Below are 15193 nucleotides of genomic sequence, written 5' to 3'. Positions count from 1 at the left end.
TGTCATACTTGAACTATGTAAATTTTATCTGATTGGCATATTGTAGTTAAAACGAATACAAATGAATAGCTAAAGCGATAAGCCATAAATTCAAGAATAGCAAAATAGCATATATGCAGAGTGCTAATGTGGTATTTTCAAATTAACGTTATGTGACTCATAAGATATACATTTTTTGATAGACATAGAAGAAGTCATTTTGGACTCATTACTAGTAGATAGTAAAGAAAAGTATCTTATCTTGACATTGACGTCTTCAAAATGCATATGAACCTAGTAGTCTGTGAGTTTCTAAAAATCTGAACTCTAAAGTCTTAGTTCAAAATATGTGGACTTGGAATTGAATAAGACAATACAATTAGAAGGATTAACAGTTGATTCAAAAGTCAAGTACTGCATGAAATGCACCTTAGTTACTTGTCCAAGACAAGAAACTGTCAGCATCTATTTCTCTGTAGCTTAAAAATATGATAGGCCTATTATGTACTGGGAGGATATAGAGGCTTACTTGGTGTTAGGCCTTCAATCTTTGATGTGACGGTCAAATGTCTGGCTGCATCAGCCTGAATTTCGATCTGAGCATACTAATATGATGAGGAATGAATCGGTTTCAAGTCCTGTATTTTGTTGCCCAAAGAGCTATATATGCACCATTCAAATAACTGCCCAATTGAGAATGTGGATATACCTTCAGAAAATCCTGATATTGTTTGTGTATTTTCGCACAGTTGCTCCAAAACAATATTACCTTTAAGGTGAAAATGGAGTAATTTCTAATGGCCATTTATCTATCACATCACTACTAGATTCTGACCACTTAGCATGCAGTTAAGCTATTTCAAATCAGACAAGGAATCTCAAGACAATCTGATTGTGTAAGAAAATTGAAATACAAAGAATACAAACAAGGAAACACTACTGTTGAATGCTGTTTTCTTTTTTCTTCTTTCCTTGTCCTCTTTTGAGATCATTGCCTGAGGAAGAGCGTTTACATACTACACTTGACACATCTTTCAAATATGTTATTTTATTTCTCACATGGTATAAGAGTTCTTATGAGAAATTTCTTGCTATGGAACCACCAGTGCCAAAAGAGAATATATTCTCAGCTGCAGTTTTCGAGCCAATCCCAGTGCCCTTTGTGATGCTCTAGAGGTCCACTATCACCTGCATTAACCTGTTATTCTCAGAACCCTTTTTCAGGGGAGTTGGAAACTATTGCATCTTTTCTAAAGAGGATTTCTCCCTCTTATCTAACAAAAATTGAATTATGGAACTTTCTCCTCTTTTTCTGGCTTTACCAGTTATTTTTCAGCGACCTTGACTGAGCTTTCCCGCAGAATTATGCCTTTCTGATTACTTTTGAAAATTATCTGATACTTGAGGGTCAGTCAGGGCTTTTGACTTTAGCCCACAAAGTTTCTGAAGAAGCCAGTGAAATATTGTAAGTCTTAAGCAAATAGATTATTTCAGCGACCTTTTCGTGCTTGAATATCCTATATGATTATAATGCCTTCCTTCGGTGCCAGATGCAATAGTTTCTATTAGTAGCTTTTGTCCCTAAAGTAATAATCTTGTCTACTAAACTATGATTGGCCATCATAATTCATATTAGGAAGTAAATATTTTAAAGCAAAAAGGGATTAGCTCAAGGAATACTAAAGAATGTGCTAATGACAATGTTATGTAACCTGCCACTCCTAATCACTTGATAATATGTTGTAGTTAAGTTTCTTTCTCCCAAATAGGCTTTCCATATGTTAATGATGAAAACCTGGACAAAGATCCCAAAATTCATGAGCATGGTACTTCTGGAATATCTCCTCTATGTAATTTTTAAGGGCCTAGTGTCACGTCCTGCCACTTCACAATCAAATTTTGCAGTCGGATAGGGGCGGAAGAGTCTAGAGTTATGGAGAGGTTTATAGAGAACTCTAGAAGCCCTTAGAGTTTTCAAGAAGGCTTAGAAATCCCTAGGTCCTTCCTTAGAATTCTCTAGAATGCCTTAGATATTTTCTTGGAAAACCTTAGAAATTCCTAGAAAGTGTAGAGATTTCTAGAGAGGGACCAAAGTGTAAATAGTCTAGGGACTTGTAAAGTAATTTTAAATTGCACTTTAGTCCCTAAGTGTTAGTATAAATAGAGGTGCCCCTCATTTGCTAGGCACCAAGAAAGAAAGAAAGCAATCCAACAAAGTGTAAGCAATCTTCCAAGCAATATAAAGCCTTCTTCCAAAATTCTCTAAGTCTTTCTTTTCATTCTCTTAGCGATCTTAGCATAAAAGGCTTACTTGAACTTACAAGATCGTGAAAGATTCGTGAGTAAGTTGTCAAGTGCCGCACGGAGCTTTAGTAAGACTCAGACGTCCGTGAACAGTGGTATCAGAGCGAGGCTTGATACTAAGGGAATGGCAACCGAAGGAGACGTGAACGCCGCTAGTACCACCAACGTCCGTTCGGATGGTGGAAAGAAGAACCGCAAGGGAAAGAAGCACCAAAAGAGTCATGAAGAAATGCTGCTGGATCCCACACCAAGCGTGGCGCTAACATCTTATCCACCTTCAACCACCGAAGCAAGTGACGATGAACTTGGCGAGGAGGCCATTGACGTCACCGCAGGAGAAGAGTGGGTCGCAAGGGTTGAAGTGGCGAGGCAGGCCGCGGAGATATTAGGCCGGCGCATGAACGTTGCCGATGGAAAATTCAAGACTCACGAAGACTTCACCCTTGAGGAGACCGAAAACATTCGTAAGGAGTTGGAAGGACGTCAGCGGGCCGAGTTTGAGATGAAGGAGGCTATCACTTCCTTGGAGTGTCGGCTCATGGAGGCGTTGAGCACGATTGAGACCATGAAGGCTGAGATGAAAGCACTCAAGGAAGGTGTGGCAGCTGGAGGATCATCGTCGCTTGACTGAGATAGGGAGGCCAGGGTCGAAGCTCCCAAGCCACCTACGTTCAAAGGCGTTCGTGACGCGCAAGAGGTGGAGAATTTCCTTTGGCATTTGGAGAATTACTTCAAGTGCAACGGGCTGAAGAGCGACGAGAATAAGATCAACACCGTTGTGTTGTATCTTTCGGAGATGGCCATGCTATGGTGGAGACGCAAGGAGGCCGAGATAGGGAAGGGAGCGTGCACCATCAACACCTGGGAGCAATTTCGAGAAGAGTTCAAGAAAACCTTCTTCCCTAACAACGTCATCTATGAGGCGAAGCGCAAGTTTAGGGAGCTGAAGCAAACGGGCAGCATCCGTGCATATGTGCAGGAGTTCACTACCCTCACGCTTCAAATTCCTAACCTCACGGATGATGATATGTTGTTCCACTTCATGGATGGGCTGCAAAATTGGGCCAGGACGAAGTTGGAACGTCGGCAAGTCGGGACCATAGACGAAGCCATCACGCAGGCCGAAGCTTTGACAGACTTCAGGCATGAGAAGCCCGACAGAGCCAGAGGAGAGGAGATGAGAGGTAGTCATGACCATGGTGGGGGAGATCGTGGCAAAGGCGAGGAGCATCGACCACATCCCAAGAATCATGATACCTACAAGTCCGATGGCAAGAAGTCTGGACGTCATGGCAACACGGAGAGAAAGACAGAGGTTACCAACAAAGGTGGTTGCTACATATGCAATGGGCCGTATATCTATGCAAAATGCCCTGAACTGAAGAGCCTTAGTGCTATCCTGCGAGAGCAGAAGGCGAAAGACGCACAAGAGCAAGGACAAGGCGTAGAGACAACGCAGTTGGGCTCGATAGGACTATGCGGAGCCATCACGAAGCAGCCAGAGAAGCCAAGAGGATACGACGCGCAGTATGTCGACATTATGATAAATGGAAGACCCACGCGTGCTATGATCGACACGGGTGCAGAGGTCAATATCATGGCCAAGACGACAGCGACAAGGTTGGGCCTGGGTTACAGTCCAAGTAAAGCCCAACTCAGGACGGTCAGGTCACCCCTGACTCCTGTGAGCGGAGTCGTGCATGGAGTGAGCATCACGTTAGGCGAGTGACTATGTAAGACCAATTTCACCGTCGCTCCTGTAGATCTCTTCGATGTAATTCTTGGTCAGGAATTCTTCCAGCAGTGCCACGTGGTGATCGACCCTTACCTCCAACGACTTCTAGTCATGGAGCAAGGAAGATCATGTATGGTGCCCCTGGTTAAGGTACCGAAGACGGAAGGACAAGTCCGTCTAACAGCCCTACAGCTCATAAGAGGCCCTAAGAAGAAGGAGTCGACGCATAGAGCCATCATTGCAAGTTCGAAAGAAGACAATGGTGCAAAAGGGTCCCTGCCACCACGTATGGAGAAGGTTCCAGAAAGGAACAATGCTGTGATGCCAAAGAAGCCGCCGAGGCGCTTGCCTCCTAGGAAGGAGGAAGATCATAAGATCGGGCTGAAAGAGATCAGGAAGCAACTGAAGGTGGTGCGCGAGGGCGTGGATCGAGTGAGTAGATTATTGGCCCTTCACAATCAAATTTTGCAGTTGAATAGGGGCGGAAGTGTCTAGAGTTATGGAGAGGTTTATAGAGAACTCTAGTAGCCCTTAGAGTTTTCAAGAAGGCTTAGAAATCCCTAGGTCCTTCCTTAGAATTCTCTAGAATGCCTTAGATATTTTCTTAGAAAACCTTAGAAATTCCTAGAAAGTGTAGAGATTTCTAGAGAGGGACCAAAGTGTAAATAGTCTAGGGACTTGTAAAGTAATTTTAAATTGCACTTTAGTCCCTAGGTGTTAGTATAAATAGAGGTGCCCCTCATTTGCTAGGCACCAAGAAAGAAAGAAAGCAATCCAACAAAGTGTAAGCAATCTTCCAAGCAATATAAAGCCTTCTTCCAAAATTCTCTAAGTCTTTCCTTTCTTCTCTTAGCGATCTTAGCATAAAAGGCTTACTTGAGCTTACATGATCGTGAAAGATTCGTGAGTAAGTTGTCAAGTGCCGCACGGAGCTTTAGTAAGACTCAAGCGTCCGTGACACTAGGTAACATATCAATGATACATTTTAGTTTCTTGTTGCACGAAGTTTCACCGATGCTTATGTCAGGACCTAAGACTATCCCCTAGATGTGACATAGTGCCTAGAGCCACAAGTGACCCCAAGCTAACCACATGGCATGAGATGACACTAAGATAACATACATAACTGAATAAAATGAAAACAGACTAAAGTCTCAAAGAGCTATCATATCATAAAGGAGAGATTTGATACCAAGGCAACATATGAGGAAACAACTACTGTCCGAAAAGCCTCTAATCATAATGAGTTGCTAGGACAAGTCCCTAGCTAACTATATGCTATCTGAAAACTAATGGTAAGGACAAGAAGAAAATTATAAGTGGTGTCCTCGAGGAGATGAGGACTCACCTGCTCTCCTAACTGGTTGATAGGGGCAGGACTAATCGTGGGCCTGATGAGGTTCGTCAGAACCTATATTATGAAACAATATAGGCAAAAAAGTATACGGTGAATACTCGAAATATACTGAGCATGAGTAAAATGCATAAACATGATAAGTTTGTAGAACATGCTAATGCAATGACCAAGTAAACATAACATGAAAACAGATGACTGAATGGGAAAACATAGTGCAAGGTCATGCAATATCTGAAATTTGTGGGATGTTAGTCGATATAAACCATGTGAGCTACAACATGGGAGTTCATTCTGCTCTCACATCAAAAAGAGAGTGTTTTACTTGCCAAGGTAAGGACCATGAAATCTGAGCTAAGGTGGATCCATTAGCTAATGTCTATATGAGACAAATCCTATGGTGGCACATAGTTTTGGGACTTAGAAATTGCTACTAAAGGTCCATGGACGCTAAACGGAAACCTTCATCCCAAAAGTTCACTTAGTGCTAAGTATACTCCCAACGGAGACATGTATAAATCTGAAAACAATAATGATCTGAAAATACTAAATCATTCATGAAAAATATGATAATTTGAGTAGCTCCTAAATCTTGATAACTGAACATAATATGAAGGCCTAACCCATCGGTGGCCTCCTAAAGTTGGCACGAAGTTTCACTTAGACACCTTTACTGTGTCATTTTGACACTTTTTCTTACATGGCACAATGAGTGTGATACATTATATGCGCGTGAGAGACTTATTAAACTATTTTTAATTTTATTTTCTTCATCTTCTTCCCCATTTTCAGACAACATCTTCCCAAACTTAAATGAATTCTAGCAGCATAGATTTCCTCAAGTTTGAACACATTTTCTTATTTTGTTTCCCTTCTTCCTCGATTTAGTTTGACAAAAAATAACATATATCTTACCTCTGATTTTTTTAGAATTTGAAGCATTTAAAAAGAGATAGGTGTTAATGGAGGAAAGCACATCACATCGCCCTTGTCCTTTCTTTTAGTAGCTGATCTGATTATTGAAAGGTCTAGAAAAGTTTCAAGAAATTAATCTTTAGTACTAGAGAACTCATATTGCACAAGACTTTGATTGTTGGGGGATAAAACAAAGCAACTTTGGATAAGAAAAACCGTGGGGGTCGGGATTGTTTTCTGCAAAAGAACGCTGGAGAAGATGTGTTGTGGGGGTGTGTGTGTGTAGTGGGGATGCGGGGTGCAGGGGAGGGGATGGAGTGTTGCAAAATAAATTTTAAAATAGTTAAATTGTTTAGGTAAAATGCTACATGTCATTCATTCATTGGCTATTTTTTTCTTAAATTTAAAATTCATTGTTTAAGAATTATTTTGAACACAAATGACAAATGTCCAAATTTAATTTGACACTTTACACATCAACCGCGAGTATAACACACCCACCCACTATATTTTTGCTAATTAAAAAAAAGTGTCAAAATGACACAACGAAACCCTATATGAGGTGTTTAAAATGAATATCGTCCAGTTAAGGTGTCTAAGTGAAACTTCATGCCAATTTTAAGGGGTCACCGATGGGTTAGGCCTAATCTGAATGATACAATATTTTAAAACATCTAAATTATGATAATCATATATACTGAGAGATACTTCAATTAGAAGCATCATACTTCATGGAAATTATGATAACATGAGACATGCATGTGAAAAATAGCATAATTATTGTTGGGTTTTTAATAAAGAAATAAAGAAAATAACAGAGAGACTTTGAGAGAAAAAATACTTCAATATTATCAAAGAAAATTATTTTATTAATAATTCAGAGACTTGCATTTATAGATATAATTCCTAACTAAAAATAGAAAAATAAGATACTAACTTATCAACTTAATTCAAATAACAAATAAAAAGAACTAACTCCTAAATATAAGTCAATAGGACTCTAATAACATAATTTAAAAATCCTAAAAATAGCTAACTATTTTATTTCTGCAATATCCTTAGACATATTCTCAACACTCCTTGGATCAGGAATTGCAGATTGTAGTCTCATCTGAAATTGACCTTGTGAACAAATCTGCTAATTCATCCTTTGTCTTGCAAGGCTTGTGTGCATCTTTTGTTGGATTAAATGAGAAGCTCTTACCTCTCATTTCAACTTGTAAAATCTCTTGCTTAGTAGAATAAAAAATTCGACAATATTTGTCTCCAAATAATAATTTAAATCCTTTTTCTATTAACTGACCAACACTAAACAAACTTTTATCAATATCAGACACATAAAGAACCTCTGAAATTATTTTTGTACCTGAATTTGTTTTAATCGAAACATACCCTTTTCCTTTTGCAGGAATACAATCACCATTCCCAATTCTGACTTTCTTATTTTCCATAGGAATGACCTCTTTAAAAAGATTTCTTTTATATGTCATGTGGTTTGTACAACCACTATCAATCATCCAAAAATCAGATTTTTTGGTTGAAAAACAAGTTGCCACAAATAAGTGGTCTTCCTCTTCTTCTTCAGTAGTGACTTGGGCAACTGTTTCATCTTTTTGAAATTTGCTTTTGCAAATCACAGCTTCATGACCAAGTTGTTTGCAGTTCTTGCATTGTGCATCTGGTCTTTTCCAACCTTTATATGGAGGATGTCCATTTTTTCCACAGTGCTGACAAGGTGGGTAATTTTTCAAAAATGTACCCTTGCTTTGAGTTTTGGGGCTGGCTACTAATGCTCCTTCAACCATGCCATCTTGCCTCACAAGTCCTTTGTTCCTGAGCCTGCAAAGAATTTAACAATTCTGCCAAGGTAATTTTGGACAGATCTTGTGTGTTTTCCAAGGTAGTTATACATGCTTCATATCTTTCGGAAACTGTAACAAGAACTTTTTCAACAATTATTGTATATTTAAACTCAGTGCCTAGTAATCTTACCTTGTTGACAATACCAAGCAATCTGTCATAATATTCCTTGACTGTTTCTGACTCTTTCATTCTCTGCAATTCGAATTTCCTCATTAAATTTAATACCTTCATTCCTCGTATTCTTTCATCTCCAGCATATTCTTTCTTTAGATAATTCCAAATATCGTTTGGTGATGTGAGAGTCATGATTTTCGTGAAAACAGTTGTCGAAACAGCAGCAAACAAAGTTGCTTTTGCCTTCGACTTAATGGTTTTCTTTTCCTTGTGACTCTTGATCTGGGCCACGGTGGGATTATTTGGCAGTGGATTAATTTCATAATCCTCGATCATGAAAATACTTGCTTGCTATGAGTTCATCAAAATATCATTGAAAACATTGAATTAGAATCAATTCCTGCATAATAGGATCAATCATTAAGAAGAAATCGAAATTCAACAAGAACCCATAAGAAATCATGAAACCCTAGAATTTGGGAGATTTATAATTGAGAAATTGAAGTTTCTTTGGGACTACCCATTAATAAAGTTCCCACATACCTTGATTGAAACCCTAGCTTTAATCCTTCAATGGAGACTCGAAATCTTGGTTCCCTAGATTGCTTTAGGGAGAAGACTTGAGAAAGGGAAAATTGGATTTTGGGAGAATGAGAGTGAATGGGGAGGGTCTTAGGAATCAGTTACACCCACTTAGAATAAGCCAAAACGACGTAGCATAGGAATTAAAAGAGTAGGAAAAGACTAAAAAGTCTCTTATTAAAAATTGCCGAATAGGTACTACGAGGGCATCTACAGACCGTAGTTCCTTCTACGACCCGTAGAAGCCTATCTACAGAAATCACCTGATTTATGAACTTCCAACCACGAGACCATACTACGGATCGTAATTCCTTATACGATCCGTACTATCCAATCGTAGAATCCCAACTACTGGAATTACCAAGTCTCAGAAGAATGAACCACAAACCTAATTACAACTCGTGGTTCCTTTTACGAGTCGTACTGATGGGTCGTCAACCTAATGCACTGATGGTCCTAAAGTTTTAGGGCTTGGAACTATGAGAGCCTTTCCACGACTCGTGAAACAAACCACTACTTGTAAATATCACTCGTCCTGTTCAAGTCAACTTTCCAACTTTCAAAAATTTCTTTACGCGGGGTGTCTACGACCCGTAGAACTTAGTATGATCTGTAGAGTCACTTGTAACCATTGAGACCCTTAACCTGATTTTTGAAGTCCAATTCACGGATGGTTCCCACGAGCCATATGCCATTCTACGACCCGTAAACTATGCTTGTAAACTCCAAAATTCTGCACACTTCCGTAGACTTCTGCACTTTCCTGGTTTATCGGAGTTAGGCACTTTCGAGGTGTTACAGCTAAAGTATGTGGCTTCTTAGGTTATAAAAGAAAAGGCAAAAAACCTAATATACCCCTCAATTATGTCATTTAAAACTGATAATCTGATATACCTCTCGTTATAAAAGTGACTCATATATCCCTATTGTTACACAAATGACTCAAATATCTTTTATCTTTTTCCTCTAACGGAAGTGAAGAAGATAATTTTAAATTTATTTTTTAAGTTTTTTATCAAAATTATATCCATATAGGTATATTTGATCGTTCTCACACGTATTTTTTTTTTGACTTTTTAGATTCAATGGCTAATTTGAATTTGTTATTTCAATGATCAAATTTATTTTTTCACCATCTTATAAAATTTATCATAGATGCCCAACTTTTTTTTTTTTTTACAGATACAAAAAAAATTACAATATAGCCGCAAATTTTTTTAAAATTTTTTTCATACTTTTTTCTCTTTCTCCATTCACACTTCTTTCATTTTATTTCTCATATTTTTACACAAAAGAATGAAAAAAAAATTGAGATAAGAATAAGAAACTCAAATAATGATAATCAAAGAAGTAAAAAAAAAAATATCATGTGTGAGAAGGATAATATATACCCCTATATGATTTTAAAAAAAATTAAAAATCAAAATAATAATTTATAATCAATTTTTTTCATTTCTGTTATATGAAAAGGGTATATGTGAGTCACTTTGGTAACAATAGAGGGATATATGTGGGTGATTTTTGTAATGGTAGGGTATATGCGAGCCACATTTGTAACGAGGGGTATATCAACTCTAACTAGCAAAATTGAGGGGTATATCAGACCATTTTCCCTAAAAGAGAAAAAACATTAATGTTCAGATCACTTCTAGACTTCCATTTGAGTTTTTAGATTATTGTGCATCAAATAACCTTTCTTATTAGGGGTGGGTGTTCAGATTGGATTTTGGGTCTTCAGATTCAAGAAATTACAATCTAAATAAGTTTGGATTGGATCAGTTTTTTCGAAGTTCGGATTGGATCAGTTTTTATGTTCTTCTTCGGATTAATCGGTTTGGTTAATTTGGATTTTCAGTTTTGAGCCTACAAGTTGAGTTGGTTCTTCTTCTTCCTACAAAAATGAACATCCAAGTACAGTATTCATGTCAAACTGTCATTGATAATTCCCCATGCCAAGCATTGAGGTCTGAGATTGACTAGTCTAAACATAGTAAAAAATCATGTCTAAATAAAAAGTATTTTAACAGACTATTAAATATTTTGGATTTTCGAATATTTCAAAAATCCGAAGCTATCCAATCCATAATTTGAAAATCCAAACCAAAAATTCAAAATATTCGGACTTCGGATCTGCCCAAACTATACCCACCCCTATTTCTGATACATTAGGTTCTTGTGATTCTCATCATTGGCTTACACGTGAGATTTTTCTCTAATACTGCAGAGTACTTGGTCATTCTTACACTGCCATTTCAATTGAGACATAAAATGCATTCTTGGTTTAACTTTGTACATCTAAAATGGGGCACCACTCTTATGCATAAAGTTGGGATAGATGACTTCCCTTTCAGCAGCCTATGGTACTACAGTCAAGAAAGAATCATGCCTTTCAGTTTATGAAATTTTTTAGTTGTTTGTCTTTCTGGTGCCCCATGTCACTACACTCTACAGGGATGGGGAGGGCCCTTGGTTCTTGGTGAGTTGGTATAAAATCAGGCATGCTTTGATCAGTTTCTAAATTTTGCTGGAGAGGTGATTTTGTTGGTTAAACTGATCATAAAGCGATTCTCGGCCATTTTTTTTTTGTTAAAATCCTGCTGATGAGGAAACACTGAGAAATGTTTGACAAAGAAAGAGCAGTAAACTCAAAGGGGAACCTGTTAAACGGCAGCTTCTTTTGCTGGCATGAATTTCCATGTGAAGCTATAAGCCTCCAGATGATGCCTACTTTCCTGTCCCATATTATTCCAGAATTGACCATTTTGTTAGCAGTTTTTTTCATCCTAATTTTGGTAATTACACCTGTTAAAGAGAGGAAGAGCTTGCAACAGAATATGGTTTGTTCGTTTGTCAGACTTCTAGTTAAGTGTTTAATTCAACTGCTTCATACTTTCAGGTATGACCAATGTTAAATGTCATGAGAAGTTCAAGAGATGCATAATGAAAGTGCAGAAGTCTGGGAAGGTTGGGTTTACTAGAGATTGCCCCTATGATGTAGCTGTTCCAACGATGGTACAGGGTATGGACATGGCTATTATGTTTAGCCAACTTGGAAACTCGAAGCTTGAACTTTGATCATTTCACTCTGCTAGCGGGAAACCGTATACTTGAAATGCTTGCATTAACCATTGCTTGCTGATTCAATTGTACAACAGGAATGTTATTCATCTCTTTTTAGGTGCTTTTCCTTTTTCAGAGGTCCATTTTGTATTAGCGCCAAAGACGTAGCTATTCAATTGTAAGGTTTGTCAGTGGAGGTTTCTGTATGTTTCTAATTGGTACCACTGTTTAGTGGTTTTTGAATAGGAAGAGACTTGACAAATTCTTGTTGATTGGCTGCTGGATAAGCTGCATATTCGAGACACCTGCTAGTTTTACTCAGATTTAGGGGAATGGATCAGATTTTCCCATCTACAACAATAACAACATATCCAGTATAATCTCATATTTGCCTTTCTGTTGATAAACATAATATATACTAGTTTTGACACACGTGCGTTGCACGTGAATATCAAATCATGTATTACACTATTTTTAGAAATAATGTGAATATTATTATTTTTTAAAATTAAGTAGAAAGTTATAAAATGAATGATTAAGTATAACTGTATAAGTTCCTATGAATAGTGGATGCAAACTTTCTTATGATTATTACTAAAAGTTAGTCACTCTTAAAATCTCTTAGTTATACCTCTAAAATATACTTTCTCCTCCCTCCCCCATAGTGCATTACTTAACATTTATGTTAGGGAGTGTTCAAATTTTACTGAACTTTGAGATTATCAATATCTATAAATTAGACGTGAAATTTTAAGAAGAGAATAACAAAAAAACATATAAAAATTGTAGTTTAAAAATGTAAGGAAGCCCCTCCATTTATGGTTAACAAAGGATAGTATGAGCATGTGCATAGTGTTTTTTATCATAAAAGTCACAACCCTTTGAAAATGTCACAATTCATCGGTAAAGTCACAACTATTTGAAAAAGTTGTAACCATTCAATGTGAAATGATGTCTTCTTTTAATATAATATATTATAATATAATATAAATAAATAAAATATAATATAAAATATAGAAGATATACTAAATTGGGTGATTTAAGAAGAAGAAGAACAATGAAATTTTTAAAAAATTGTAGTTTTAAAATTTGAGGAATCCCCTCTTTTTATAGCCAACAAAGGGTAGTGTATAAAAAAAAATGCTTATTGTGCCTTATAAAAAAAAAAGTCACAACCCTTTATAAAAGTCACAACCCTTCAAAAAGGACACAATTCATCGGAAAAGTCATACTTCTTTGTAAAAGTCACAACCCTTCGGAAAAGTCACAGTTTTTTGAAAAAGTCGCAACCTTGTAGAAAAATCACAACCCTTCAAAAATGTCACAACTCATCGGAAAGTTATAACTCTTTCGAAATGTCACAACCCTTCAATGTGAAATGGTGTGTGCTTGCAATATAATATAACGTAATATAAATAAATAAATATAATACACTATAAAATATCGAAGATATACTAAATTTGGTGTTTTAAGTTGGGTGTGTTATAATAATTTAACATTTAACCTTGATAGTTCATTCTTTTAAGGTAGTATAGATATACATATAGATACAGATAAAAAAAAATGTAAGACATAGATTTGTCTAATTTCAATTTTATATGAAATTGTAAAAAATAAAGAAGCCTTTTAATATAAGGATATGAAGAATATATAAAAATGTCCTTTAAATTTGTGGTCCTAAAGAAGCGCCCCCACCTCCAAGAAAAAATAATATTCTACATTAAACTAAATAAATATAAAAGTATAACAAATAAATTGGAAACAAAGGAGTACTTATTAAATCTAGTTTGAACTCTTCAAACAAGTTTTTGGTCAAATCCTTTTTCGCCACTAGTTTGAGATTTTCACAGCTTGAACACCAAGTTGTAGTTTGTGCAAAAGAAAATCATTGAACTTCTTGTCCAGTAGAAAATGCTGCAAAAGTATATATGGCCAATAAATGAGTACATATTAATTATCTAGATAGTCTTCTGGTTTGAAGTTGAGTTATTCCTTTCTCCTTTTTGCATCATTTTTTGTTGATCTATCTAATTTACCCATAAAAAGTATTGTAATTGCGTAATTGAACACCTCTCATAATCTTCCTTGTTTTAAGAAAAAGAATAGAAAACTTACAAAATTTGTAGTTTAAAAGTGTGATAAAACCTCTCTATTAATAGACAACAAAGCATAGTATGAAAAAGGGGCTTATCGTGCCTTATCAGAAAAATCACAATCGTTCAGAAAAATCACAACTTTTCAGAAATGTCATAACTCATCGAAAAAGTCATAATTCTATAAAAAAAGTCACAACCTTTTGGAAAAGTCACTACTCATGAATGTGAAAAAGTGTAAGCTTTTAATATATTATAGAACAAATAAACAAATGAATAAATAAAATATAAAATATAGAATAGATACTAAATTGGGTGTTTTAAGTGGGGGTATTATAAGAATTTAACATTCAAGTTAGGGAGTTCATGCTTTTAAGGTAGTATAGAATAGATAGATTGAAGATTCGTTATACTTCTAATCCTACCTCGTGGAGGTAGAAGTTGTTTTCAAAAGACCTAGATTTGCCTTTATTGAACTTACCATTACCATGTGGAGGTAGAACGGTTATTTCTGAAAGACCCAAATTTGTGCCTCTGTTGATAAAGATAGTATATATTTAACATGTTTTATACGTTGCAAACACAAGCATCCCTATCATTGAGATTGTTGTTAAAACAATACCCCTATTATTAAAGAAAGCTCATGGTGCAAGGATCTAGTTATTAATATCTCATGTGGCTGGTCATTTTGTGTAAGCTGGAAGGCACGTGACATGCCGTCACACCATTGTACCCCCATTTTACCCTTCCCCAAATATCTTCTCCTCCTTGACTATCACCACTTAAAGTTATCGATACTCCATCCCCGGTACCAAAAACATAGGGGTTAGGGTTCATGCTCCAATACATCTCTTTTTTGCCCATTCATGTTCTCAAGGTCATAAATTGCTCCTAGAAACTTTCCATTTATATCCCAAATTATTCTAAACTATAGAATATGTAGTTAGTTTCTTTTTAATTATGATTTAAAAAAAAAAAGAAACAAGAGAAAAGCTTTGTGGGAAAGCTAAAAGAGATTTGTTTTGGTACACCAGAAAAAGCTAAAAAAGATTACTCCCTCCGTTTAAAAAAGAATGTGCTAGTTTGACTTGGAACGGAGTTTGAGAAAAGAAAGAATATTTTATAATCTTGTGGTTCTAAATTAAAGTTATGTCAAATGTACCAAAATGCCCTTTAATCTTGTGACCTTAAACA

The 15193-nt window shown here is 36.3% G+C and overlaps 1 protein-coding gene across 2 annotated transcripts in view; it reads left to right on the top strand.

Annotated features, from left to right (window-relative positions):
* LOC125877074 (probable phospholipase A2 homolog 1) overlaps positions 1-12414 on the top strand; it is a 79667-nt gene extending 67253 nt beyond the window's left edge. For both annotated transcript variants that reach the window (XM_049558389.1, XM_049558388.1), the window contains one exon: positions 11743-12414. In XM_049558389.1, the coding sequence (XP_049414346.1) occupies positions 11743-11921 (179 nt within the window). In that variant the 3' untranslated portion in view covers positions 11922-12414. The remainder of the gene's footprint in view (positions 1-11742) is intronic.
* Positions 12415-15193: the final 2779 nt, after the last annotated feature.

This window comes from Solanum stenotomum, chromosome 9 (assembly GCF_019186545.1).
Source record: "Solanum stenotomum isolate F172 chromosome 9, ASM1918654v1, whole genome shotgun sequence".
Classification (NCBI taxonomy): Eukaryota; Viridiplantae; Streptophyta; class Magnoliopsida; order Solanales; family Solanaceae; genus Solanum; species Solanum stenotomum.
The sequence above is the reverse complement of the archived record's forward strand: the minus strand, read 5'-3'. Positions and strand labels throughout refer to the sequence as shown.